Raw genomic sequence first — 27,101 nt, 5'->3', positions numbered from 1 at the left:
ACAAACCACATGCTAACAATGGCCGCTCACACCCCTGCCCCAGAGGGATGTCCTGGGACGCAGAGGAACTCTTGAGAGACCAGTGCTTCAAGACAAGCCACTCCCCTACAGAATCCATCCCCTCACTTCTCCCCACATGTGTTCTCTGTGCCCCCTCCCCAGTTCCCTCTCCACTGCCCGGTCTCACTCAGAAGGACTGTAGGCTCCACGCACACCTCCCACTCACCCATGTTCAGCGTGACTGTGATGATGTTCAGGGACATGGTGGAGTCTGTGATGCTGCTGAAGGACGATGACTGCAACATAAGTGGAACGTGAGATGTCCTCCTGTGCCTCAGTAACATTCCCAGCCCCAGCTACCTCCACTTGTGTTCCCTGTGGCACCACAGCCACAATCCACAACTCCAGCCTTACACTGGGAGCTTCGCAGAGCCACAGGGCATCAGCTACTGTCCTTACCACCTCTCCACAGCCAGGACAAGGTCTGTGGTCTCCCAGTTCTTGAAGCTATATTGGCTTGGGAAGGGTTTCATAGAATCATAGAATGGTTAGAGTTGGAAAGGACCTTAAAGATCATCAAGTTCCAAACTCCCTGCCCTGGGCAGGGACACATCCAGTGCCTTGAATACTTCCAGGGATGGAGCATCCACAACTTTCCTGGACAACCTGTTCCAGTGTCTCACCACCCTCACAGTAAAGAATTTCTTTCTAGTATCTAATCTAAATCTCCCCTCTTTCAATTTACAACCATTACCCCTTATCCTATCGCTGCACCTCTTGACAAAAAGTCCCTCTCCAGCTCTCCTGTAGGCTCCCTTCAGATACTGGAAGGGATTTACAGCACTTTATGAAGTCTCAGCACTTGGATGCCACCCATCCCCAGCTGCGCCCACAGCAAACACCACCAAATTCTGGCTCAGCCCTGGAGCACAGCGTGGGAAGACCCACCAGGCAGCCCATCCTGCCCTCCCCAGGACACCCAGCCTCTGGGTACCCGCTCAATGCGTGGAGCCTTCTGTTTCCGCCGGCGCCGCTTGTGCCTCCTCATTAGACGGGAAGCACTGCTTTGCTCTGTCGAACTGCTAAACCTAGAGGCAAAAAACAGGGTCAGCTCTGCTGCTGCCAGGGTGGTGCCAGGTGCAGCAAGGGAGCCAGAGAAATTGTCCAGTGAATAGAGGATGGCAGGGGCAGAACATGTACGTGGGGCACAGACAACAGCAGAGGGGGCTGCTGGCCGAGACCTGAGACAGAGGCAGGTCTGAGCATGGACACTGGAGCCCTGCAAAGGCATCCTTCTGTGCGGGGAGGCGGGGGAAGCCTCCAGGACCTAAGCTCTCCTACCTGCTGGTGGAATCATCTTCATCTGAATCAAAGAAGCTGGTGGTCTCCAGCTCACTGCTCATGAGCGTGGAGGAGCTCTCGTACCCTCCCAGGTCTCGGCGTCGCTCTCCCTTCACTGTCCCATTCACCCTGGGTGCTATGAAAAGACAAGACTCAGTGTGCTTGAGACAGGCCACAAGGAAACAACCCCTTCCCCTGTGGCAGGGCTCATGGCAACCTTCTCAGAACGAATCTGGCCACCAGATAATCCCATCTAGAGCCAGCCGGCTCCGAGTCCACCCTGGGATCAGATCCATCTTCTGTGGGATGCCTCTTCTGTCACTAGAGGATGGGGAAGAGGCTGACAGGCCATTGGAACAACACTGCTAAACTCGTGGAAGATCCGCAGCTGGTTCCTTGGCAGAGCAAGGAGCAGCATGGAGTGGCAAGGCTACAGCACACTCTGCTCTTCAACTAAGGACTGAGGCACTGCTGCCTCCTGCTCTCCAGGCTTCTACAGGAGACATCTCCTTTGCCCAAAAGATTTCAACACCAAGCTCTGATGCAACAGAGGTGTCAGATCCTGCCTCCAACATGGGGCTATAGCCTCAGATCACTGAACAGCCCTTCTAAGCTGGGAAGGTTCTGCAGAGCAGAGAAAGCTGCCCCATATCTGGAGCTGGTGCCCCTGCGGTGTCACAGCCCTGCCCTGCAGAGCTCTTGCCACATTACTGACACTCACCATGCTCAGGCCCATCCTTCCGACGGGGTCGTTCCCTTTGCGACGACACCACCGAGTCTGTCTCTGTCTCGTTGTCCAGGTTTTCCCGACTCCCCCCAGTGTTAGGGCTGCAATGAGATAAAAAGAACAAATATGTCCACAGGGAACAACTTAAGCAGGCTCTCTCTGCCTCTGTGCTGGCTGGCACAAGCCTCCAGCCATCAGCTCTCTCCTTCTTGAGGGACAGGAGCAGAGAGGGTGAGGAACAACCACAGCACATCTGTGAGTGCAGGGCAAGGGATCAGGAGAAGCTGTGCCAGCTCTTTGCCAACTTCCCTGCAGTATCTCCAGCACACCCTTGGTTGTGGAATAATGCAGCTCCACTATGAATCTACTCCCAGCACCATCCTCCTTCCCTTGAGCTGGCTGTGATCACTGCCAATTTGGGCAAGAGTGTTGCAGCCCCTGCTCTTTACAGCAAAGTTACAGTGGGTCCCTCAGAAACCAGGACAGGTTTTCAGATAACTTACTGGAAAGAGGGGGGCCTGGAGTCTCCAATTCCTCCCGTGCGCTCCATGGAGGGTGGCAGCTCTGTCTGGTTATCGGCACAGACCGAGCCAGCATCTGAATGCGAACCCTCTGCAGACACCAGCTAGAGGGATGAGAGACAGAGAATAAAATGGATGAGGCACTGGGAACACACTTAAGAGAGTGGCCAAATGAGCTGGCCAGAAGCCTGCCTGGCCCAGGATCTCATCTCTGACGGTGGACAACAGCAGATGCCCAGGAGCGGGTATGGAACAGGCCAAGCATGTAGCAACACTCCCTCTCAGCACCTTCCCAGACACTGGCTATTTGTGGCTCAGGAATGCCTGACCCAGCAGTGAAGCCGGGGTTGCCGACAGCCCTGACACCATCTGCAAGCCAACACTGGGCAATTCTTACACTCAGGTAACCTTCGGCTGTAGCAAGGAGTAGATTCCCCTAGTTCTTCTTGCATTGGAAGAGGCAGCCACCAGTGACTCCTTTTCTTGACTTCACCAGCCTCCACACTGTGGGACCCAGCAGGACTTTCACCTTCCCAGCCCATGGAAGCTGAGGGTAGCTCTAAAATAGGCTCCAACATGCTCTTTTTCTGGCTTCCACATGTACTTTGCAAACTTTCAGGTTGTGCCTGGATAATCGGCTTGGGCACAACCTCCAGCCAACCTCTGAGAGGCTCAACAGCTTCACCAGCACAGAAATTTAAGAAAGGGTCAAAACCCAGGAAATCTTTATACCAGCCATGCTTTGGGGCAGCCCAAGCATCCCTGGATCTGTGTCTCCAGCCCTGAGATAAACCTCCGATATCAGGGCTCAGGGAACGAGGTGGAGCCTCTCCCAGGAGGAACAGGCTCACCAGTGGGACGAAAGACAGGATGGCTCAAATGAGCTCAACGGAAAGTCGTTTCCCCAACATCGCTCCCTATCCAGGTTTGCCCTCTCCCCACTTTCCAGCTGCACTGAGCAGGGCTAACTGCAACAGAGCCAGGCAGGAAAGCAAAAAAAAGCCCTTTCCTTGCAAGAGATATTCAGGAACCCCCAGAGCAGAGGTGACAGAACGGAGCCCACAGCCTTGGCCAGGGACAGGCCAGAGCTCATGAGCGAGGGAAGATCAAGGTCTGCCTTTAGGGACCTTCCAATGTGTTTTTCCCATCTGCTCACGCCTGTCCCCCGCATGGCACAGGCAAGCAGGGGGTGGTCCTCCCCCGGGTCAGGGAGAAACCGCAGGCTCCCACCCCAGACTAAACAGGTCTGTGGGCTTCAACCAGCTGCCAAGCCACCAGCCATTGCAGGAGAGGTCTGATCCAACAGAGGCGAGGGATGCCCCACTGTGGGTCAGGACAGAGGGATCATGACACATGGGCTGGAAACGAGCTGATAGCACTGCCCAAACCACAACATCCACTGTAAAGGCAGAGACAGCTCTGCTGCTTACTGGTGAGGAGACCACATCTGCATGGAGGCAGGAGCAGACACCTGTTTACACGGGTCTTGAGCGCTTCCCAGCATCACTGATGAGACACAGACCCGTGCCCTGCCCACGTCTGAGAACTGGGGAAACCATGATAACAGAGATGCTGGGCCCTGCAGATCATCATTAGGGCAGGGTGTCCTGATTTGAGCAACACAGGACTAATTTATCTTTCAGTCATTTTACTTTTCAGTAAGGTCTTTTCTAACACTTGGAAAAACTGCATTTTAGAAGACTCTAGTGTCTGAATTTGCGAAAATATTTACTTTATAGCCAGCTCTGGTGAGCAGGTTTCAAGGTCTTGGTGTTTTCAAGCCCTGCCAGGTGCAGGGACGAGGATGAGTGAGACCCAGGCACTTGACCCAGGCTGCCAACGGGGTTATTTCATGCCATGAACATCACATCCAATATAAATTAGAAAGTTTTATGAGTTCTCCCTCTCTCTCCACCTTGATGGCTGCCATTCTGAGAACTCCTTGTCCCAGTGCTGGAGCCCTGAGCCCTTCCCTCCCTCCCAAAGCCGCAGCATTCGCAGGGTCCCACATCGGCTGTCCCTGCTGGGGGTGCACGGCTTCCTGATGGTGGGATGGGCTGGGGACAGTCCTTGGGTGTTTTATATTGGTATCAGGATCAATATTGGTTCTTTAGTATTAACTATTTAGTTATTCTATTTATATTTCAGCCCTTTTTTTCCCTTCTTTTTCCTCGATTCCCCTTCCCCTGGGGGGAGGGGTCAGCAAGTGATAGAATAATTGTCTAAATGACAATACATTGTCGTCAGTTCTTCAAACCATAACACAGTGGGAGAGAGGTCTGCTGCCAGGTAGAACTGGAACAGAGACAGGGATGCAGCTGGGGCAGGGAAGACAGAGCAGCCCTGAAAAAGCCAGAGCCAAGGCAGCAGACAGAGTAGAGAGCACCCTGGGGTGTCAAAAGCCACAGAGCCCGTCCCACGAGCCCCAGGACAAGCCCAACAGCTCCTGCTCTCACCACCGTCTAACTAGCTTGTCTCACACTTGGCTCAGCTTCCACTCTGCTGCTCCCCACACCTTCCCAGTGACTTGTCTTCCCAGGACTCGTCCCACTCCCTGAGGGCCACATCCCTGCTCCAGCAGCTACTGCCTGGGAGCACTGGGGAGGTGAGATCATGGCAGGGGCCAGCGCCGCCATGGAACGCTCTGTGCTTGCAGATATCAAGGCAAGACCAGGCAAACAGATCTGGTCTGAGGGAACTGGATGCAGGCAGCTGTCAAACAGCAGGGAGGGGAGGGGGAGAGGGGCTGTTCCCAAGCAGAGGGACTGATGCTGCCTTCCTCTAGTGCTCCCAGGGCTGGGATTTCCTCCAGAGAAGGTTTTGATAACCACTCTGCACTTTTCCTGCCTCTCGCACTTGTCAGGAAATATTCACTTGGATCCAAGCCCCCATCTTTCCCTCTAGCTAAAATTGGTACCAAGTTCCTAAAATAACCTCAACCCAGCCTGTCTGGCAGAAGCAGCAAAGCAAGTGCCCCCCCCCAGCCCCCAAACCACCCACAGACAAGGAGACTCTCAGCACGGATAGAAAAAGAGACCATCAGCTGTGCTTAAAGGTCTCTGGGACTGCCGTCACCTCCATGCACGAGAGCTGGCAGCAGTGCAAACTCCGGGCACGAGTTCCCCACAAGGAGCCAGAGCAGCAGCAGGGTCCATGGCACCCACGCTGAGCAGGGAGAGCCCCTACGAGGAACACCAGTGGCTGCACAGATGCATGGACCACGAGGAAAAGCATGCCAGGTTAAAAAAGAGCAATGGAAAGGCTTCAGCGCCTTTGGGACTCCCCACGAAGCAGGTGAAAAGGCAGCTGGAAAGGGATGAGTGGGGAGACCTCTCAGGGCAGATGCAGCAGCAGCGGGGATGGTGGCTAGGGGCCAGACAGGCCATTTTCTAAAGCGCTGGGTAACCGCTAGAGGGAGGGCGGCCAGTCCTGGCCACTGGCTGCTGGCCCTTTGTGTGGGAGCCCCGTGCCTGTGGGCAGGACTTCACCCGGCTGCACCCACCCGCCCCCCAAAACCCCACGGACCCCCAGCCAAGGCCTCGCCGTTTGATGTGCAGATGGAAGCAGCACTGGGTTTGACCCAGCCTGATTTGCTGAGGATTCTCACTGCTTAGAGGCTATTTGGTGGCCTCTGGAAAAAGGCTCTTGGCATCTTGGTTCTGCTCCTGGTGTAGATCCTGGTGTAGATCCCCCATCAGCACAAACTGCAGCTCAGCAGAGGGCAAAAGGGGTGGCTAGCTATGGAGACAGAACACCTTCTCCCGCCGGCAAAAAAAGGAGGGTCCCAGTGAGGGCAGAGGGAGGCATGCGGGCAGGGGACAGCATGTGCATGGCATGGCATGGCACCAGGGAGAAGCTGGTCCTGCAGCTGCCCAGGCAGTACCTTCAGTCTTCAGGGCAGCCAAATCCAGTCCGCTTCAACAGCACTAGAGTCACTTAAGCCCTTTGCGCCCATCACCGGAGCAGGACTTTCCTTGGAAAGCTGACCCTGCCATAGGGGCAGAGGGGTTACACTGAGGACAGGGGACTACCACCTCTGCCAGGCTTCAGTGACCATGAGCTCTCCACAGAGGATCCCACAGCGTCCCCGGCCTGAGGACCCAGCACCAGGCAGCCCCTCTCCAGCTGAGGGACTGGAGCATGGCAATCCAGCTCATCATCTTCATCAGCAGCCAGCGCTTCGGCAGCCGGGAGCATTCCCGGGCCTCACTGGGCACTATGGAACCCGGCAGTGGCTTTCAGAGAGGCAGAAACAGGCAGCGAGATATGGAAGGACGGGCATGCTTACCCAGGACACCACCCGGCCGTTGAAGCAAGGAAGCTTGGCATTGTCATCCGAGATTTCTTCTTTCACCACCCTGCAGAGGGAGAGCAGTCAGTCAGAGCCGGCCCCAGGGCTTCAGGGGAAAAGGAGACTGTCCTGGGGGGCATCTGTACCCAGCTGTGAGCAGCCCAGGCCTGGGGACGGGGGTGGGCAGCCCCTCTGCCCACAGCACCACAGGCAGCTAGAGGGGGCAGAACAGGCTCTCCCATGGGCACCCAGCTGTTCTGCCCCCAGATTCACATTTTAATCAGTCCTCAAAAAAATGCAGATGCATATTTCCATCAGTTTGCTTATTTTTAAAGAAATCCACCAGTTCGCTTATTTCTAAAGAAATACATGATTTAAACCTCTTCATTAACGATCTGAAAGAATCACAATCTATGCCAGAGATTTCTAATAGATGAAAGTGAAATACATTAAACACGCTGCCTCCCAAATGTTACTGTTGATTTTTAATTACATATATAATATTTCAACATCACTTCAAAGCTTTATAGTTGTGCCACGATGTCATGTTCCCACATCACACAAACAGCTACGTTATTATCAGCCTTCGTGCTGGATGGAGCAGATAATCTTTTTCCCCCCAACATTAAAAACATCAGTTTTTCTCTGGGAAGAAAATGTATTCTTTCCATTTTAAATATCATTGGGCATCTAAATACTTTTCCACAGCAAGTCTGCAAACTTGTAAACTCACCAGACTCAATTAATACCATCTTTGATAAATGAAACAATGGCAAAATAGGCTTTAACAAGTTCATTTTCTTTCCTACTCAATGATAACATTTTATGCACTCTCATTTAATATAAAGACATCTTACAAACAGTTTGTGATAAAGCTGTATCTAAGGTAGCTTGACACATTGTGCTTAAAAAAATAATGTAATAACTAAACAGTGAACAAAGAGATTCTCGTGCATGAGAAGCTCCACATGAGCCGGCAGCGCACACTGGCAGCCCAGAAAGCCAACCGCATCCTGGGCTGCATCAAGAGAAGTGTGGCCAGCAGGTCGTGGGAGGTGATCCTGCCCCTCTTCTCTGCTCGTGAGACCCCACCTGGAGCACTGTGTCCAGCTCTGGAGTCCTCAACACGGGAAGGACATGGACCTGTTGGAACGGGTCCAGCGGAGGGCCACGAAGATGCTCAGAGGGATGGAGCACCTCTCCTATGAAGACAGGCTGAGAGAGCTGGGGTTGTTCAGCCTGGAGAAGAGAAGGCTCTGGGGAGACCTTGTAGCAGCCTTTCAATATCTGAAGGAAACCTCCAGGAGAGCCGGAGAGGGACTCTTTGTCAGGAAGTGTAGTGACAGGACAAGGGGTAACAGTTTTAAACTGGAAGAGGGGAGATTTAGATTAGATACCAGAAAGAAATTCTTTACTGTGAGGGTGGTAGGACACTGGAACAGGTTGCCCAGGGAAGTTGTGGATGACCCTTTGAGCAACCTGGTCTGGTGAGAGGTATCCCTGTCCATGGCAGGGGGTTTGGAACTAGATGATCTTTAAGGTTCCTTCCAACCCAAACCATTCTATGATTAGAATGGTTCTAGAATCATAGAATCATTTAGGTTGGAAGAGACCCTTGGGATCACTAAGTCCAGCCATCTACCCCACTCTACAAAGTTCTCCCCTACACCATATCCCCAACACCACATCTAAACAACTCTTAAACACATCCAAGGATGGTGACTCAACCACCTCCCTGGGCAGCCTATTCCAATGCCTGACTACTCTTTCTGTGAGAAACTCTTTCCTAATGTTCAGTTTAAATTATGAAATTAGGATTTGGGGGAAAAGAATCCAACAGAAAAATAATAAAAGAATGAATGTGAAGCTAGGGGAAATTACATTTGAAAAAGAAGTAGCTTATAAGTAACTAAACACACAGAGGTGGGATCCCATCAACAGCTCAGAAGGGTCCTCATGTCAGTCCCCAGCTCAGGGAGGACAGAAGCGGAGGGGAGCGTGGGGCACGGAGCTGTGACCCATTGCCCAGGCTGCCCGGCCACCACCACGGAGCCAGAGCACAGTGGGGCCGGAGCCATGGCACCCTGTGCTGCCGACTGCCAAACCACCACGGAATGCAGGACGGCGAGGCTCACCAGCACTCACAGGGCATCAGCCAGAGGCAAGTGATCAGCGCTGGAGGAGCAAAGCCCAGGAGCAGGCTCGCTCCTCCCTGCCAGCCGCAGGTTCCTCCAGCGTCACCACGCTCTGCAAAGGGCTGTCTCTGGGAGAAAGGCAGTGCGTGGCCACATCTCTGCTGGCACTCACAGTCCCTGACCAAACCAGAGGGCCAGCAAAGGACCTGGACACACGCTATCCATCCCCAGAAGGCACAGATGAGGAGGCCACATTCCGAGCAGCCTAATCCACCCCCAGGACGTGCCTTAATTCCCCTTGAACAGATGGAGAAGCAGGAAAAAGTAGGAAAGGAACAGCGAGGATGGATTAAAACCCTGCTGGCTTGATGTTTCTCCAACATGCCCTGTGCCAGCCTCTGCCCAAGGTCGCTGAAGCCCCAGGCAGTGTCAAACACAGGCAACCTTCCCCAGGACCCATCCCCCTCGGCACCCACCCCAATCCTGCCCAGTGCCAGCGAGTTGCCGTCTCCCCACTTCCAAGTGCACACACACCCTGGCCTGGCCACACCAGCCTCCATTCATACTGTCGCCAGGAGCCTGGACTCCATCCAATTCCTAGAGAGAGCTTCAGGCAGAGCCAGTTTCCAGCGCTGCCTGCTCAGGGACACAGAGCCCTGCCTGCAGGTGACAGGACGGGGCAATACACTCGCAGGGTCAAGGTGACCAACCGCTAAGCACAAACCAACTGTTCCACTGTCAGCGGGGACAGAGGAAACCCAGCCCCAAGATCCCTGCCTGCCCTCAGCTGCTATGTCTGACGGAGAACAAGGCCCCTCTGTCCCGGAGCTGGTCCCTCCTCGCTCTGGTCACCCCAGGGCTGCCCCAGACATCTCGGGGGTCAGCTCCACCCCACCGCAGTCTTCTCTCTCCTTCCCCAGCTACTGCACTATTTATCACCTAGATGCCAGAGCACAATGGGTTATATATTTAGACCGTGCAGAGCAAAAACTGATAGTGCTGGAGTCAGGCACATGCCGAGCAGGAATAACTCTGCAGTCCTGCTCACGGCTGTCACCCCGTGCACCCTCATGCCCTGCATTCCTTCCTGGCCCCGAGCCTTCCTCCCCCCTCTCACCACTCTCTGCAGCTCACACCAGCGAGACAATGAAGTCACTCTCCTCACTCACAGCAGCGAGGCCGCAGAAGGCAGCAGCCGAGCAGCCTCTGGGGGAGCTGTGAGCGGTGCCACGTCTCTGCTCCCGGGGCTCGGAGGGGCGGCCATGGGATGTGGGTGTGCGTGGAGGGAAAGCCATCCCCGGGAAATGTTAGGAAGAGCTGCCAGCTGACGGAGTCTGAGCTCGGAATCCCCAAAGAGCAGACCCAGAAGGAGCACAGGCTCTTTCAGTCCTCTAAAAGCCTTTCCTTTTGGCAGGAGCCACCACAGCCCAGGGAAAACATCTGCCCGAGGCTGCTTTCAAAGAGACTGCTTTTAGTTTACCGTCCACCGGGGCAGCCCAGCTTCAGATGTCCCCCTGTTTAAAGTCCTGCTGGGGGCTGGGAGTGGCGGCCAGGGAGACCCCTCAGCGAGCCTCGCCGAGGGGAGCGGGGTCCGGCCCCTCAGCGCTGCCACTCTGCCTGGAGCCGCCCAGCAGAACGGCCACTCGCCGGCCCCGGGGCTGCCCCACAGCCACTGCCGAGCCGCAGGCTCACGGCCGGGCCTGCAGGCCCAGCGCCCCGGCCTCATCTGCCTCGGATTTTCCAACAAAGGGATCTGCGGGAGGGAGGAGGGAGGTTACAGGGGAGGCAGGCGAGTGGGCGGATGATTCAGCCGCCATCCCCAGCCGCACGGGGCCAAGCCGGGGGGCGAGGAGGAGGAGGGGACGGGGTGTGCGGAGGGGCTGCCCGTGCCGACACAAGCGGCCCATCTGCTCCGTGCAGCCGGGGAAGGGGCAGGCGCAGCCCCGGCGGCAGGGAGGGAACCCGGCTCCATCCCGCCGGCTTCTCCGGCAGAGCCTCTCCCCGGACTCCCCTGGCCGCCAGGGACAGGCAGACGCTGCCTTCTCTGGGGAGCCCCAGCCCGGCTCAGGAAATTAGAGGGTATTTTATATCACAGAGTCACGTCCAAGGAATGAAGGGAAAGCGGGGAACAAGACAGCGTGCAGAGGAGAGAAAGGAGGCCATAAACCCCTGGGCTCGGATTGCCCGGGCTGCACAGCTGCCCCCCTCCACCTCCTGCTGCCCCCGAGCCTCCTGCCGCCATGGGCCACGCACACAGGGGAGTTTGGGGGGTTTGAGCTCCAGCCAGCTCTGGTCTCTCCTAACCACAGTGGGGTCCCAGAGAGGAACCGGGATGGAGTAATGCCAGCCCTGGAAAGAAGAAATCCAAGAGACACTGACAAAGGCTGCAGCAGGAGGATCTGAGCCGCGGATGCAGCTGGAGCTCAGCAGCCACCGCCACGCTCGTCTCTGGCAGCCCCACTCCCCAGATCATCTGCCCAAGGGCTCACAACGGGGAGGACACTCAGGGAGATGCAACCACAGGAGGTGGCGGTGATCAGAAAAGCTGAATCTGGAGTGGGGGGGGGGGCAATACCAAGAAGGGAAGGGAAGGGAAGGGGAGCCCTCAAGCCTGGCTCAGTGGCCAGGATGAAAGAGAGTCTTATGATGGGAGGTGCAGATATAGGGGAGACAATTAAGCAGTGATAATTTCACACTACAAAGCTGAAAAGCTAGTAGAGTAGATTAAAAAAAAAAAAAAGGTAAGATCTTTTCCTTCATTTAGCTCAATTATTGTGAGGAAAGACCTTCACAAAACAGCACCAATTCTTCCATTATCGCAAAGCCCAGAAATTTAATGTTAAACTTTATCGCCTATTACAACCCCCCCAAAAAAGTGCACAGATTAGGTAGGTCACTCCTCTGACCTTATCAGCCCCCATCTGCTACAGCACCACAAAAACCAGGGAAAAAAAAATAGAAACAAAACAAACAAAAACTATCAGGAGGTGTGTCTACCCAATACCACAAACTTCAGGGATTTACAAACCAAAAAGTGATCTCATTTTCAAGACCTTCAGTACACACCCCTTAGGGCAGGGATGTCTTGTCTCCAAACGATTGTACAGATCAATAACGCTGCACAGCAAAAGGGAGCACCTTCATGTGCTACTATCCAAAATGTGAGCATCTCCTGCCTCTGGAGCAAAACCCTCCTCCCTTCTGCAAGACCAAAATGCCGGGGCCATAGGGATGAGCTCTGCAGCCATTTCACCAGAAGAGAAAATCGGACAGGGCAATTTTCCAACAGAGCTGGGATTGTGGATGGGAAATACTTGCCTATTAGACTAAGCCCAGACGTGACACGTGTGTTTCCTGTGGGGATGTGATTCCCCCACGGGCCACAGGCCCAACCAAAGAGCACACATGTGCATCAGCAAGACCTTGGGCTTTGCAGGCAGGCAGTGTGTGTCAAACAGGATTAGAGGATTTGATCTGTGTCTCCGTAAGCCAGAGCATTCTTTGGGTCTTCCCCACTGTATTTTCACCTCCTGCACCCCCAATGACTGTGAGCTCCCCTGCAGCACTGTCTTAACCTGGGGTGGTTTTAAGAATCAAGAAGCACAAGCCAGCTGTCCTGCTGACACAAGAAGACAGCTCTGCATTCGAGCAGGAGAGGCCACTTTGGCTCTCCTGACATATCACGGGAGCTTTGCAAGGATTCCCCAGAGAGCAGGTCACCCCATCCCAAGCTATTACCCCCTCTCCTCAAAGAGCAGGGACATTGTGCCCATGAGCAAATGCACAGGAACAGCCTCTTTCATCTTCAGGCTGTATCTCTACAGCCTCCCTCAACTGCCCCACAGCACCCCCCCCCCCCCGCCCTGGCTGTGCCCCACAGCTTGCTGTGCTGTCCCCCGCCCCATCACTCAGGCAAGGGACAAGCAGACATCTAACATGGCAACTGCTTTCTCCATGATCCCCCAACCAACACATCTACAACCACTCCACTGGACACACACCAGGACAAGTGCAGCCCCCCGTCCAGGAGGCACTTGGCTCCGTCCAGGCCCATGCTCAGACCTGCAGACATCACTGGGTAGGAGATGACAGAGGACAGACCTCCTGCCTGTCTAGTCCAAAGACTGGAAAAGGAAAGGCATTTCAGAACGAGCCGCCCGGCCTCGCAGGCCTGCCCAGGAGCAGCACTTATCTAAGCACAGCTACAGACTCTGATTTCATCCCAGCTCTCAGAGTGACCATCTGGCTGCAAACAGCCCCGACAGGCCCAGCCGCCACCGAGGAGGAAGCTACACGGGGGCTGCAGCAGGCACCTACACACTCATTAATCCTGCCCTGCCCCAGCGACGCTTCCCAGCCACAGAAGGACATTTACAGACATCATCAAAGGAAGCATCCTCCAGGCCCCTGAAGGTTCAGTGACACTTTCAGGCTCTTTGAATTGGAAATCAGGACAAACGGGAACTCCCAGCAAAAGCCCAGCCAGGATCTTCACCCTGGTAGCTCAGTTTCAGTTCCTGAACACCTCTAAGAGCTTTCGTGGCCCAACACAAGGATAAAAGTGCAAGGAGTCATCGTAAGAAAGGAAGATTTGAGGTAAACGTCTCCAGAAACAACCTTCAGGGAACTGAGATATCCACAGACATAGCAGTGACCAAAAGCTGGCCTTGCATTCAAGGTGGGATAGGAAACGGGCCCAAAGGGGTCTCAGCCGAATGGAGACATGCACACAAGACAGGGTAAAATCCTCATGCAGTTGCTATGGTCCACATTAACACTGAGAGACAGCAAGTGAAGCAGAGGAGGCTTGGTCTGTGGTGACTTGGGACTGTTTAGTATGAGGAAGAGGAGGCTGAGGGGAGACCTCATCACTCTCTACAACTACTTGAAAGGACACTGTAGAAAGGTTGGTGCTGGTCTCTTCTCACAGGTAATTAATGACAGAACAAGAGGGAACGGCTTCAAGCTCCAACAGGGTAGGTTTAGACTGAACATTAGGAAGGAATTCTTCACAGCAAGAGTGGTCAGGCATTGGAATAGGCTGCCCAGGGAGGGGGTTGAGTCAGCATCCCTGGATGTGTTTAAGAGACGTTTAGATGTGGTACTGAGGGATATGGTGTAGGGGAGGACTATGTAGAGTAGGGTAGATGGTTGGACTCGATGAGCCCAAGGGTCTCTTCCAACCTGAATGATTCTATGATTCTATGACTCTCAGCTCCCTCTGGGTACGGACATTGGGAAGAGTCCACAGAGAGCTGCAACAGAGAGTGAGGGACAGGGCAGAGGCGGAACATGGGCTCACCCAGCTACCGCAGGCAGCTAAACGTAAAGGGCACAACAACATCTTAGAAAGAACTTTGTGGAAGAGGTGCCTGGGCCCCAGAATTCCATGCAGTTCTCACCCACCCCTCTCTAAGCTGGCTAGAAAAGCAACAGGCTCCCTGGCGCTCAGCGCCGAGGACTTCATGCTGGTTAAGACAACAGCAAGGAGCTGTAAAGGGCTCTGAGGATTGCTGGGAGGACACCAGCACATAGGCAAAGGGAAAGGGAGAGGGGCACAGTGTCCGGGAAGGCTCTGCACACCCCGCGAGGAAGGTAGGACCAGGCCTGCCTTTTCTGGCCCTCAGTTGAGGGACGCCAAGTCAGTCCTGCTTTTTCTTAACAGCAGGCAAGGCTCCTGCCAAGAAAGCGCTGCTGCTGTGGAATGTGCTGGGCCAGCAGTACAGCTCATTCCTGGAAAAGCATCAACTCAGCGGGAGAGCAAGGAGAGGGGAAGAGGGGGAAAACGGGAAGAGGGGGAGGGTGGGAAACAAAGTCTGAAAGCTTGGACTTCCACACCTGGGCAAGCAGGGAGCTACCACAGAGCAGTCTGCTCGCCAGCACCCCCCTGTCCGGGCTACCAGCACAGCAGCCCGGCCAGCAGCCCTCTGCTCTGGGAGCACCATTCTGCTGGCCCAGACACCTCCAGAGCAGATCTGGGGAGGCACAGACCCAGGCAGATGTCTGTGGGGAGAGGGGTGAGGTCTGCTTCCCCCATCATATCAACAATTAATTTGTATATAATGACAGATCTACACCAGGAGACGGCAAAGCAGCCTCCACACATGTCCTGCCCTCAAGACACTGACCAGATCACGTTACTCTCCCTGCACAGCTTTGCAAGAGTCTCTCAAGGAAACCAGCCCAACCTCCTACCCAGTGGAAAGGGGCCTTGAAGGATAACAGGCTCTAGATGACTGCACCTACTCTTCTCATCCAGCTGGGCTACCATCAGCAACATTCCTGCTAACTGGGTCTGTAAGACATACAGAGAACCCCTAAAAAACCAACAGGCAGTTATTAAAGCTCAAAACTAAGTTCCACCACAAAATGTTTGCCAAAGACAATGAGAAAGAATCACGCAAAGAAGAGCCTTTCAGAGCCACAACAGCTGCATGGTTGCAAAGAAAGAACTTTATCCCCGATCCCAGTCAGTTCCAGAGGCTATTGCAGCACTCTGGAAAAAAGGGCAAACTGATCCTACATCCCTCTGGTCTCAAGATGCAGGAGGCAACAGACAGCAGGAAGGGTCTGACCACTCATAAGAACCAATTCTGAGGACCATCACTAGGACAGGGACACATCTTCTTCTTCCTCACCTTTGGGCCCTAGATAATTTTTGGCGCAACCTGACCTATTTGCTTCACTCTCAGGAAACGTCAGCAAGCCAGGTAGAACCTGGAGAAAACCAATTGTTTAAACAATCAGCTCCTATACAGGTCTGCTAGTAGACAAACCCAACCAAAGGCTGAGGAAGGCTGTTTCACCTTGTCTCCTGCTTTTGATGGTGTCAGTGTAGGGGATGATAAAAGAAGTTCCCTGAGCACATTTTAGTAGCCTTTTATATACTTTATTTATTTCGGCTAATACCAGTCATCTTCACCAAACTTCTTTCAAGACACAGGGCCAAACCCTTGAACGCCACAACAAGCAATGTCCTACTAAGCAGCCTTTACCAGGCCAGCCAAGCTTGCCCTCCAGTCATCACTCAGCAAACAAGCAAATACAACTGCTGGAAGAAGAGACAAGAAAGATGCTGCAGTCCTCACCAAACCAAGCATGTGCTGGTACACAACTGACTCAACTAGAGGTCCAGAAAGTGGATGAGAGCCAGAAAGCAGTAGCCAATCGATTACTGTAAATTAAAAGGAATCTGATTAGCCAAGAAGCAGGGAAAATGTGAGCTGTCTCGACCATGCTGCTGGTTTACTCTCAGCAACAAAAACACCCACTTCTTTTTCCTTCCTTTACAAAAGGTCTCCTGACTCCTCCTGACACCTTATGGATGTTCGGCTGGACAAAGCAATATGATGGTGAGGAGACCATCACCTGCCTCAGACTCCTCCAAAGCAGTGTGACAGGATGCAGACCATGGTCTTGACCTGAAGAGAAAGTATTTTCTGCAAGCAGCCAGGCTTTTCTGTTTCAGCCGCCTGGCTACAAGCGATGGCTGGCATTAGTCTGTAGTCTGCGTGAGGTGCCACACACACAACCGAATCCAGATCCTGCCAGGACTCACCTCTGCACCAGGGCTCAGCAGCCTTTCCAACAAGAGGGTAATTTTCCCCATGATTTAGAAGAGGATGGTGCTGTGAATTACTACAGCAACATAACCCACCTCTGCAGGACCCAGTCCAACTCAGAGCTGCTGCTTTTCCCTCACACTGTGAACGGCCACATACCTTTGAAAACCTTCCCACCTGCCATCTCCAACAACTGCGCCCAAGGCTGGATAACGATCAGTGACCTCCAAAAGTCACTATCACACGTGATGTGAAACGTTCCTCTTGTGGAGGGTCTCAGAACCACAGCTGCCAACTCCCAGGTCCTTCAAGGATGAAGGGCAGCAGAAGGCAGCACAACCTGCCTGCAGTCTGTAAATATCCCATGAACTCAGTAACTGATCACTCTACAAATTAATTATTCCCAACACCAGCCCAGAAAGACTCGTCAGATGTTATTACGGCAATAGGACGGTTTCCCATGTCTGCAAATCTGCTGATAAGCCAAGCCCACCTGAGCACAGGCACCAACCACACCAAAGTAATGTCCTATGAAGGCATCAGAAGATTTTCAAAGTCCCCCCCACTGCCAATATCAGCACACCAAAAACGATTGCTGCAATAGGCTGCCATGTTCCTGTGGGGGGAACCAACTGTACAGACAGAGCTGGGCACGCCAGACCCAGCTCAGACACATCACACCCAACACGCACAACCTGTAGAGATGTTTCATACCTCTGCAGTAGGTCGGAGCTGCCCCAAGGAAACCCAGACAGAACGTACCCTGAGCTGAAGTAGATGCCGCCACCCTGAGCCTCCTCTGCCGCTCCCAGGATGCCTGGGCAGGGAATAATCTTAAGAGTTTTCCCAAACTAACCTGCCTTTTGGCCCCAGCTGAAACAAAATATTTGCACTCTGGAAGGAAAAATCCATCTCACAGGAGCCCCTTCAGGACCTAAAGGCGCATTTACCAGCTCTGGCTCGAGGACAACGGGGAGGTCTGCCATAGGGGACTCAGCTGTGCAGCTACATCCTAGAAAATCCACCCTCCTCAGAGATAAAAAAGCCAGTAAGAAAAAATTCAAATTAACACCGCGCAATGGCAAAACTTCCTGCATTAAGACCCTATATGGGCTCCCAGTACAGCACAGCCTCAGCTGGGCCCACAGGCAGCTGGTTGAGCCAGGCAAAATACTGGTTGAGCCAGGCAGGGCTGAATGAACTGGGACAGCTCATTAGCCGTATGCAAACAGAAATACAGAGTTTGCATATCCATCACAGCTTCTGAAAAAAGCTTTGGTTTTAGAAGCTGCTGCACCCTGGGGGCAACCCAGCAGGCTCCTTCTCCTGCCCCTGCCCTGCTGGTCCTGGCCAGAAAGCCAGGTTTGTCACCGCTCTCCTGACATCCCTCTGGTTGTCAACAGCATCGGCATGGCACAGCACAGCATATGGGGGACAAACAATCTGCTTGCAGATGGTGAGACACCAGAAGTCCACGAATCTCCAGTGGGACAGAATATGTCAGAGCAATGCTGAGGGAAAAAGGTGAAGCCCAGCAAGCGGTCACGCCAACATGCTAGTACCAGCTTCCCCACTATGATAATCCATGCTGAGCCAGAGCTCCCAAAACACAGACCCCTCCAGAAGACCTTCAGTGTCCTCAGAACCTGCCTGTACACGGCAGGAGCTGCCAGCCATCAGAAAACAGGGAAAAGCCTGCAGCCTCTGTTACCCAGACCCTGAATTCCCAGCAGATCACAGAGACAGCTGCCAGCGATCAGAGGGGCCACGTAGCAAATAAATTCCTCTGCAAACCCTAGGGGCAGGTCAAAAACCAGCAGAGGAAAGACCTTCCCACACAGCAGCTGGTGCCAGCTCTCCCAGAAACAGATCTCTGCTCCAAGTCCTGCAAGGAAGCCTTCCCCCTCTTGGCTCATATCCTCAGCCAGGACCAGAAGGACAGACTCCCACTGCAGTGATTCAGCCTCCGCTCACTGTATCTTCTTTTCCTCCAATTCTCGCACGACAGAAAATTATAGCCAACAAGACAAAGGGACAGATGCCCCAATGAGGGGATAACCAACAGGGAGGACTTAGTGGAGCCAGGTTCCCAAATGCTGCTTCTGCCGCCTTCGATAGCTAGCTGTGACTGGAAAAACAATGCCTCTGGCAGGTCCCCTTTAATAAATAACTGACACCACCATCACAGCAGCCCCAGCCCTCCACTGTGACACAGGATTACACAGCACAGGAAGGTCAGCACCAGGCATCTCTGCCTGCCAAAGCCTCTGGAGAATTCCAGCCCATTCCTGGATGGGCTCAGTATTTGTGTGACAGGAGCAACAACACAGCGACGGAAACAACTGAAACCAAGAGCTTCAGAGCAGGGGCTCAGGGAGACACTAATACGTCAGCTCTGCAAGCTAATGCAGCCCTTGGATACAGTGATATTCACGGCCCAAGAGCTCACAGACTCTCCTAAGGCCACCATGGCATTACATAGATAAGCATACAGACAAAGCAGAAAAAGTCAGAGATTAGACTAATTCCCAGATTTGCACCTTACTTCAACGCTGTCCAAAAATTTCCAACGACAGCCACCAGCAGGATCAAGTTTTACTTAACTTGCCAGCTGCTGCCTAACAAGCCAGCACCACCGGGACAAACACTAATACAGCCACGTGGTGCCACATCCCCCTTCTGGAAAGCCACCATCCATCCAGCATGGGTCAGAAGGGCAGGCTCTGAATAACAAACAAGGGATGGAGAGAGGAGGAAATCAATAGGAAACGCCAAAAACACACAGCCCTGACAGCTGCCTCATCAGATGTGCAGCACGATACAAAGCTGGAGCGACAACATGAAGGCAATTTCCTGCAGGCGCAGCCTCTGCTGTACTCTGCAAACCCAGTTCTTCATCAGCTTCTACGCAGATCAAATATCCCAAACCACAACACTGTTATATCTATTTGGGCGCAGTCAAGGGTGGAGGAGCAGCACTTCATTACAGCAGACACCCTCAGCTCAGAACAGTTCAGCAACTGCCATGCAGACATGCAGGAGGCTTCCCACCACTTCAAGTGTCAATGAGCTTAAAAAGGACTTGAGGAATTTTAACTATGCTCTCTACACCTCTACATATACAGCCTTCAAGTCTCAGTGGAGGGCCCGATGCCCACCCTGAGAGAAGACCAAACACATCTGTGCAGCAGAAAAGCTCCGGGGGAAATCAGATTTTCTTTGCTTACACTCACGGTGCCCCTCTTCCCTGAGCATCCCCAAACACGTGGTGGTGGGTAACCACCTCCACCTTCAAGAGTTCAGGCCACATGGCTGCAGGCCCAGATGTCTCTGCCTGCTGGGAGACCAGGCGAGGACACCAGAGATGAAGGAGGTTAGGAGCATGCTGGAGAAGTGAGACTCACTGAAGGCTCAGTTCTCCCAGTACACAGGCCTTAGGCTCATGGGCCGTCTGCCTCCATCCCTACAAGCCAGCACCTTCCCTCACGGAGCCCATCACGACACACTGCCACCCCAGCTGCCCATCCTGCTCCCACCAGAGCCACGCAGGGAGGACCATCACTCCTTACACCACAACCCAGAAGGTGCGGTATCCGTTCTGCTGGTGAGCCAACATCTGGGACTTGGGAATGGCCAAGTTATAGATGGAACTCTCAGAAGCTGTATTTCAGCAGGAACCAAAAGATTGAGCAGCGGGGCCACCACTCTGTAACAATGAACAACGCTCAGGTTACGACTCAGATTATGGTGGTTTGTGAGCCATTTCTAATAGTGTTTGGCCTTGACCTCAGAGACGGAACCATGCTGGAGCACTGCTGCTGCCCCACAGTCAGTCAAGGCGTACAGATTTACTTTACGACAATTTCCGAGATGTCGAGGTAGGTTTGTGCTCTGTGCAGGACTTTGGAGAACCAGAGGCCTCCAGATAATTTCAAAACACAGAACTGCATCAAAACAGCTGCATTCTCACGGACAGGCAAAGGTTTCTTGACCTTTCTTTTTCTTTTTTTCCAGAGATGACAAGAGAGGCTTAAAATTAAGTAACATTCCCATCAAAAACATAATTGAAAACAATACCGCTCCAAGAAAAATGTTGGCTTCAACATAACACCATATTTTGGGAGAAAATACATTCAGTCAAAAAAAAAAATTCTGACCAGCTCTAGCTGCAAACAAGTTCAATAGCTGTTGTAAAGCTTCATTGTTTGCATAGTACAGACAAGGCCTTAGGGAGATTGGTCTGCAGCCCGATTTGGCCAACTTGGCTTTCCGAACGCCAGCCCTGGGCAAAGAAACCAGGCTCTGACTGCCATCCAATGTGGCCTTCAGAGCACAGCTCCGACCACAAGAGAGTCGGGAATAGCAGGGTCCGAATAGCAGGACACACGCTGCCAGGAGCAGACAATACGCCCAGGGAAGGAGAGAGTGACATCAGCAAACCCCCTCCATCCGCACCCCAGCCCCGACACCGCTGCGGCCCCCCACCACCGCCACCACACTTGGAAACAGCCTCCAGCAGCAGCTACAGCCAGGACCAGCCCCAGCGTCAATGGGCCAGCCCCGGCACGGGCAGCCTTACAGGAACTCCCCACCACAAGCACAGACAGTGGTTAGCAGCTCTCTGCCAAAGCCTCAGCACCACTGGAGAGAGAGGCACAGGCTTCAGGAACGCACAGGCAAAACGTCCAAAAAATAACCCCCAGTGGAACTCAGCTAGCTGGGGCAGCACATCTCGCATCAGTGGGCAGGGAATCATGCATCCTCCGGAGCCGGGAGCACAAGAGATGGGGTGCTGTGGCTTCTCACATGGCGAAGGGCTGCCCTCGGCACAAAGGGGACACAGATTGGCCAGAAGATGAAGAAAAGCAACGGCCACCTCACAGCCAAACCAGTGCTGTCACTCAGGCAGAAGCACCGCAAAGGATGTGAGCGTGCACAGTAGTCGGATGCAGTTTTGGAGGGCATTTTGCTCACAGACCTCTTGTCATCCATGTCATCCTGCATGAAATCCAGGGTGACATGGAAGCAGTCTCCACCAGGGGCATGGGACAGGCACATGTCCTCTGCAGACAGCAGAGTTTCCAGCTCAAAATTTAAAAAGTAAAGTTCAAAAAAATCAAAATAAAACTCCCCCAACTCACACTACACAGAGCTGCCAGGAACGGCAGGGGCACCACGCCAGCGGCTCGCCACTGCTTCGGGACTGACACTGCTTATTAAGTGTCCCTTCCCCAGCTCCAAACACTTCCAGCCAGAAGGACAGTCACTGCTGGCATCAATTTCAAAAAGATCCTGCAATAAAAATAAATCACTCACCCTTTCAGTGAGTGTCAACATGTTTCCCCAAGCACATGTGCAGGAGATGAGGTCGCCAAATATGAACGGCATCTGACCCCTGCACTGGGAATTCCAGCAGCACCCGCTTTGTTCTGCCTCCAGAGCGTTGCCCTAATCACTGTCTTGCACCCAGCTTTGGAGAGCAGGTGATAATTAAGCAGGTCTGGATTAGATACCGGGCTAGTGATTAGTTGGATACCAATTTTCACTTGACAGTCAAGACCTAGGAATCACTCACCACAGCTCCAAAGTTAAAACTGGAATGGAGACCTGCAGGAGGGAGAAAGCAGCAGCGGTGGGAGGAGCATCACCGTCCCACCACTGCACCTCAAATCGCTGGTGTCCTCCTGGTGATGCAGAACAAGCAGGTTAGATGGGAAGAAGGGGCGGTCCCCTTGCAGAAGCAGCAGACCTTTCTGCTCTCCAGCCTGGAATAGGAAAGGTGGCCGAGTGGAGATAAGCAAAATGATCGACCAAGTGCTTTCTCCACATGCAGAAGAAATTCAAACTTTCAGGCACTCCAGAATTTATGGAAGGACGAGACAGAACTTCAGGCCAGGTGCTAAGGACTTACCTGAATGCACAAATCGAACTCATGTAACTGAAACTGCTTTGAAAAGTTGCATTTAAACTTTAGTATACCCCTGTGAGAAAATGAGCAGCATCGATTACAAGCAAAAAATGAGTCAAAAGAAACCACATTTCAATTAACGTGAGTATCCTCAGAGTTGTACCAGTCACATGGCCAGATGAAAAGCCAAACCTGTAGTTCGTCTGGGGCAAAGAGGGACACAATCTGGCTGGTGAAAAGATCCACACTGCCCAGAGACAGGTACCTTTCTCACGATGGACTTGGGCAGGAGGCAACACTTTGCACATTGCTGAAGCCCACATCCCAGCAAATTACAAACTATCAGAGACCACCAGTTCCCAACTACACAGGTCCCCAGAAGAATTTACAGTACTGTTCTTGCAGCAGCACTACAGAACTGAGAGCTCTCTCATGCAAGGATCCACAGACATATTTGCCCAAGAAGCTCACAGTGTCAAGTGGACAAGACAAGGATCAAGGGGCACTGTCGCAATTTCCATTTCGCAGATTAGGAGCAAAGATGACAAAGTAAAAAGTCGGTTCAAAACTCCATGAAAAACCTGCATGTAACTTGATGAAGAACATGGACCTCACGAGCAGCGATAGCATTGCACTGACCTACGGCTCTTTCCTGCTGACCAGCACACCGATCTTACCTGTAAAAGGCTGAATAAAAAAGACTAAAGCTGTAGAGGGAAAAAAAAACACAACAACAAAACCAAAACAAAAAAAAACCCCTTTCTTCTCTAATGAGGGCAAGGTTAGCAGGCAAAGAGTAGCTCCACACTTCACAGTAAGGCGCATCCAACACAAGGTATCTCAGCCCCGAGAAGACTGTACCACATCTATGCACTGCCATGCTTCCACCACCCGTCCGCTGAGCTGCTCCAGTTCTGGGATTAGCAGTAACAACGCAAACAAGGGCACAAATATCTGCACCCTGTGTCGCTGCTCTGCACCACTGGGCTCAGGATGGATTCTCTAGTTACGGGTGTAGCCCACTACATGCTGGGTAGACCAGGCAACAAAACCCTGCAGCCTTCCTGGTGCTCACAGCTCCTCTCCCCAGGATCAGATGCACGAAATCTTCCCAATTCTCCTCCTTCCCACCTAGAACTGACACCATTCTGGGGTCTTCTTAATCTGGAGCTGAGCACTTTGACTAGGATTAGCTCCTGGCAGAGCCCGACAACTCCACAACCACCCAGGGGAGCCTCTGTTCACATTTCCAAGGAGATGTAAACACTGAAGCTGCTCCATCACTGCCCTGATTCTCAGAGCAAACAAATATTAACAAGATAAACAAAAGAATGAAAAATCCCACACACCAAGACTGCGGCTGTAATACTGCCTTGGGGATGAGGTGAGCTGAAGGGAATGCCAGGCTGGAGATCCACAGCATGGGAAGAGGGAGAAACAGATTCAGTCTGAGCAACAGAGGTGAGAGGAAACATTGGACCACATCTCACTCCTTGCTACCCTAGAAGGTGAGATGCCTCTGTTGCCAACGAGAGATGAGAATAGAACTTAGTGTTATGCCACAGGGATCCTGCAAAAGGTCCAAATGCTGATGAAAAGGATGAGCCATCAGATCTGCAGGTACCCTTCTCGTCGATCAGATGCCCTAAAGCCATCCACTGTTAATAGCTCATCTCTTCCATGAAGGGGCTTTACCCCAAGTCCTGCTTCTGGACATTGCCCGACTGACTGAAACCAGCTCAGTCACCATCAGCACGAGCCCGGCCATCCCCCATGATGTGCAGAGGGCATCTTGAGGGATACATGACTGAGCGTTAACGCCCTTCCCTGGCACACAGCTTCCAAATACAGCCATCATTAATGTCCTCCTGATTTTCGCTAATTGCCTATGCATTTACAGCCAAGCAGCTGAGATGCTTCTTGCCCTTCCATCCCTGTCTCTCACTGCAAATCAATGGCTTGCTCTCTCCTGGACACCAGTTACCAGGGATCATGAAATATTTCAGTTGGACTTTACAATCTTAAAGCTCTTTTCCAACTGAAACTATTCTACAATTCTATGATTTTACTTGAAGCGGTGCCTGGGGCTCCAGGGCTTCTCAGGGCTGAGGCTGCAGCTGGACCACTCTGTCTGCTCCCTGTTGTGCTCCAGCCAGCCACCAGCACATTCTCCAGCTCTCTGGAAAGGAGCAAAGACAGCTTTCCTGGTGGATCATCCATAGTGGCACCACAAGAAGCATTCTCCCCTCTGTTCCACACGAGGCCTCATCACACTCTGCTCCAGCGGCACAGCTCCATGCACAGCCCAGGACCGGGTGCCCACATGCAGCCTCCGACCCCTCTCTGCTGCACCGTCCCTTCCAGAGAGCTTCACTCTTCCCAGGAGAATTAGCTGAACTGGTCCCAACAAAAATCTCACCCCATGCACTTCTGACGCAACTAAACTCACTGCATCTTCCCGAGTGCTTTTCCCCTCTCCCTGCTCACATCCACAGCTCCCTACGCTGCTTTATCATTGAGTTGCGTTAATCTGCCATTTGCCTCCTCTTGTGGAGCCTTAAAGAAACAGAGGAGGATGAAAAGGCACAGCACAGAACTTTGCTGCCACCAGACCCCTCTTCCCAACGCAAAACACTGCTATTTATTACTAAGCTTTGTTTATAGTTATGCAGACACTCTCCCACCCACATGGCAATGTTTCATTCAAGACAAGCTTGAATTCTCTTCAAGAACAACATTTCAAAGGATCCCAAAGCATTTGTTTACAAACAGCACGCAGGGAGAATTCGCTTCTCCCACCAATGAACAGGGTCCCCCCTCCAGGACGGGGAGAGGCAGCTGCTCTGTAGCACCCAACGCCACTCAACAGCTGAGGGACAGGAAAACCATCCGCAGACAACTGATATTGTTAAGGAAATTTATGGAAAATGAGGGCTGGAGACTTCTGTTTGCCTGGAAAGAACGGGGAAGCTTCTAAGCACTCGAGCTCTCCGCTGGGTCAGGAGGCATTTAGGGAGGCAAAGCATCCCAGACTGTGGTCAAAGGAGTGACTCCAAATTTCAAGCCTCATCTGAAACCTGGCACCTCCCGAGCTAACGGGAACCTGGACATAAGGATAATTTGGCTGCAGAGGGGAGAGCACCTCCTGCCGAGGCAGCCACACCGATCCCCATCCAAGCCCCGAACAGGCCCAGCCCTGTTCAAGGCAGGGTAGGAGCCAGGATCACGGCCCAGGGAGGCAATCCAGCACAGTAAGAAGACACAGGAAGACTATAAAACTGAATGCTTTTTGCAGCCCCAGCCTCCATACACAAGACCTACTGTAAACACCAAGTCTTCAGAGTGGGGGGAAAAACGTCCAGAGGAACGAGAATCATGCAACTCTTTCAAATACCAAAGTGCTAGGAATAGTAGAGGGTCACATGTTGTGGAAGCCAAGAGAAGCGAAGTTTCCAGGATGGAAAGAGAAGTCCTCAAAAAGGCTAGAGGAGAGTCAAATGTAGGAAGACTCCGGACAAAGGGTCTTACAGAGAGTTGGCTTTATGTGGTGCTTGCTCCCCAGAACAGTCACCAAGTTTACAGTTACCCCAGACAGCAGAGGCTCCTCAGATCAGTTAGTACAACTGTCCAAACAAGGGACAGAATGCACCCCCTCACCTCCAAACAGCCCCACGCGATGGAAGGAGCCAAAGGGTATCACAAAAGAAGTGACAAAACCGGCGGCGCTGGGAGAGAGCTGCCCTGGAGATGGGATGCGAGGCGGGCTGCACTCCTCCTCCGCACAGACCCCTCCCTGCGATGGGGCAGGGGACACCGTACCCCCAGGGGGGACGTGTCGGCGGGCACAGCAGGTCTCGCCACAGCACGTGGAGAGCTCTCGACCCTTCTCCACAGAGGCAGCCAAAATGCCAAAATGGATGGCCCTCCCCAAAATGGATGATTGGAGAAGGAAACTGTCCCCAAATCGCTCCCTGGGACGGGCTGACGGAGGGGGCTCTGCCCCGCACCCTGCTGGCGGGGGGAACGCGGGGCACCCTCCCCGGCCGCCCCGCGGGGGATGCCCAGGCCCTGCGGGTTCGGGGTGACAATTCCGAGCGGGACAGGCGGGGGTAGCGCCCCCCGACCCCCCCCCGGGCGGCTGCGCCGGGAGATGCCCCTGGGGCCGGGCGCTGCCCGAAGATGGCGCACGGGGGGGAGCGACCCTCGGGCGGGGGGACAGACCCCTCCGGGGGCGACCCCAGCCCCGGCGCCGTGCGGGGCGGCTGTCCCCAGCCCGTCCCGTCCCCCCCGCGGGAACCCCACGCCTCCCGGGGCCCGCGATAGCCCACTCCCCCCCGCGGGGACACGAGGGGCTCCCACCGCCCCCTCACCGGGCGGGCCGGGCCCGGGTCCGCGCTCACCCGAAGTCGTCGTCCATGGACTTGAAGTAGAACTTGTAGTTGGGGCGGTTGAGGAGGCCCTTGAAGTCGCCGAGGGTGACGCGCTCGGCCGGGATCGGCAGCTTCACCAGGTACGGCGTCTCCTGCTCGTCCAGGTGGTAGATGATCTTCGTCTCGGCCGCCGCCATGGCGTCCCTGCCCGGCCGCCAGGCCTCCGCCCGCTCCCCTCGCCGCCGC

General features: G+C 53.5%; 1 protein-coding gene across 5 annotated transcripts in view; it reads right to left on the bottom strand.

Annotated features, from left to right (window-relative positions):
* The window catches only part of DVL3 (dishevelled segment polarity protein 3), a 33,189-nt gene extending 6,088 nt beyond the window's left edge, over positions 1-27,101 (bottom strand). For all 5 annotated transcript variants that reach the window (XM_014939904.1, XM_014939907.1, XM_014939906.1 and 2 more), the window contains exons 1-7: positions 26,886-27,101; positions 6,878-6,947; positions 2,572-2,693; positions 2,063-2,169; positions 1,342-1,477; positions 995-1,088; positions 227-296 (exon numbers count right to left, since the gene is read on the bottom strand). In XM_014939904.1, the coding sequence (XP_014795390.1) occupies positions 227-296; positions 995-1,088; positions 1,342-1,477; positions 2,063-2,169; positions 2,572-2,693; positions 6,878-6,947; positions 26,886-27,052 (766 nt within the window). In that variant the 5' untranslated portion in view covers positions 27,053-27,101. The remainder of the gene's footprint in view (positions 1-226; positions 297-994; positions 1,089-1,341; positions 1,478-2,062; positions 2,170-2,571; positions 2,694-6,877; positions 6,948-26,885) is intronic.

This window comes from Calidris pugnax, unplaced genomic scaffold (assembly GCF_001431845.1).
Source record: "Calidris pugnax isolate Ruff unplaced genomic scaffold, ASM143184v1 scaffold94, whole genome shotgun sequence".
NCBI lineage: Eukaryota > Metazoa > Chordata > Aves > Charadriiformes > Scolopacidae > Calidris > Calidris pugnax.
Note: the sequence above shows the minus strand (reverse complement) of the source record. Positions and strands in the feature narration are given on the sequence as shown.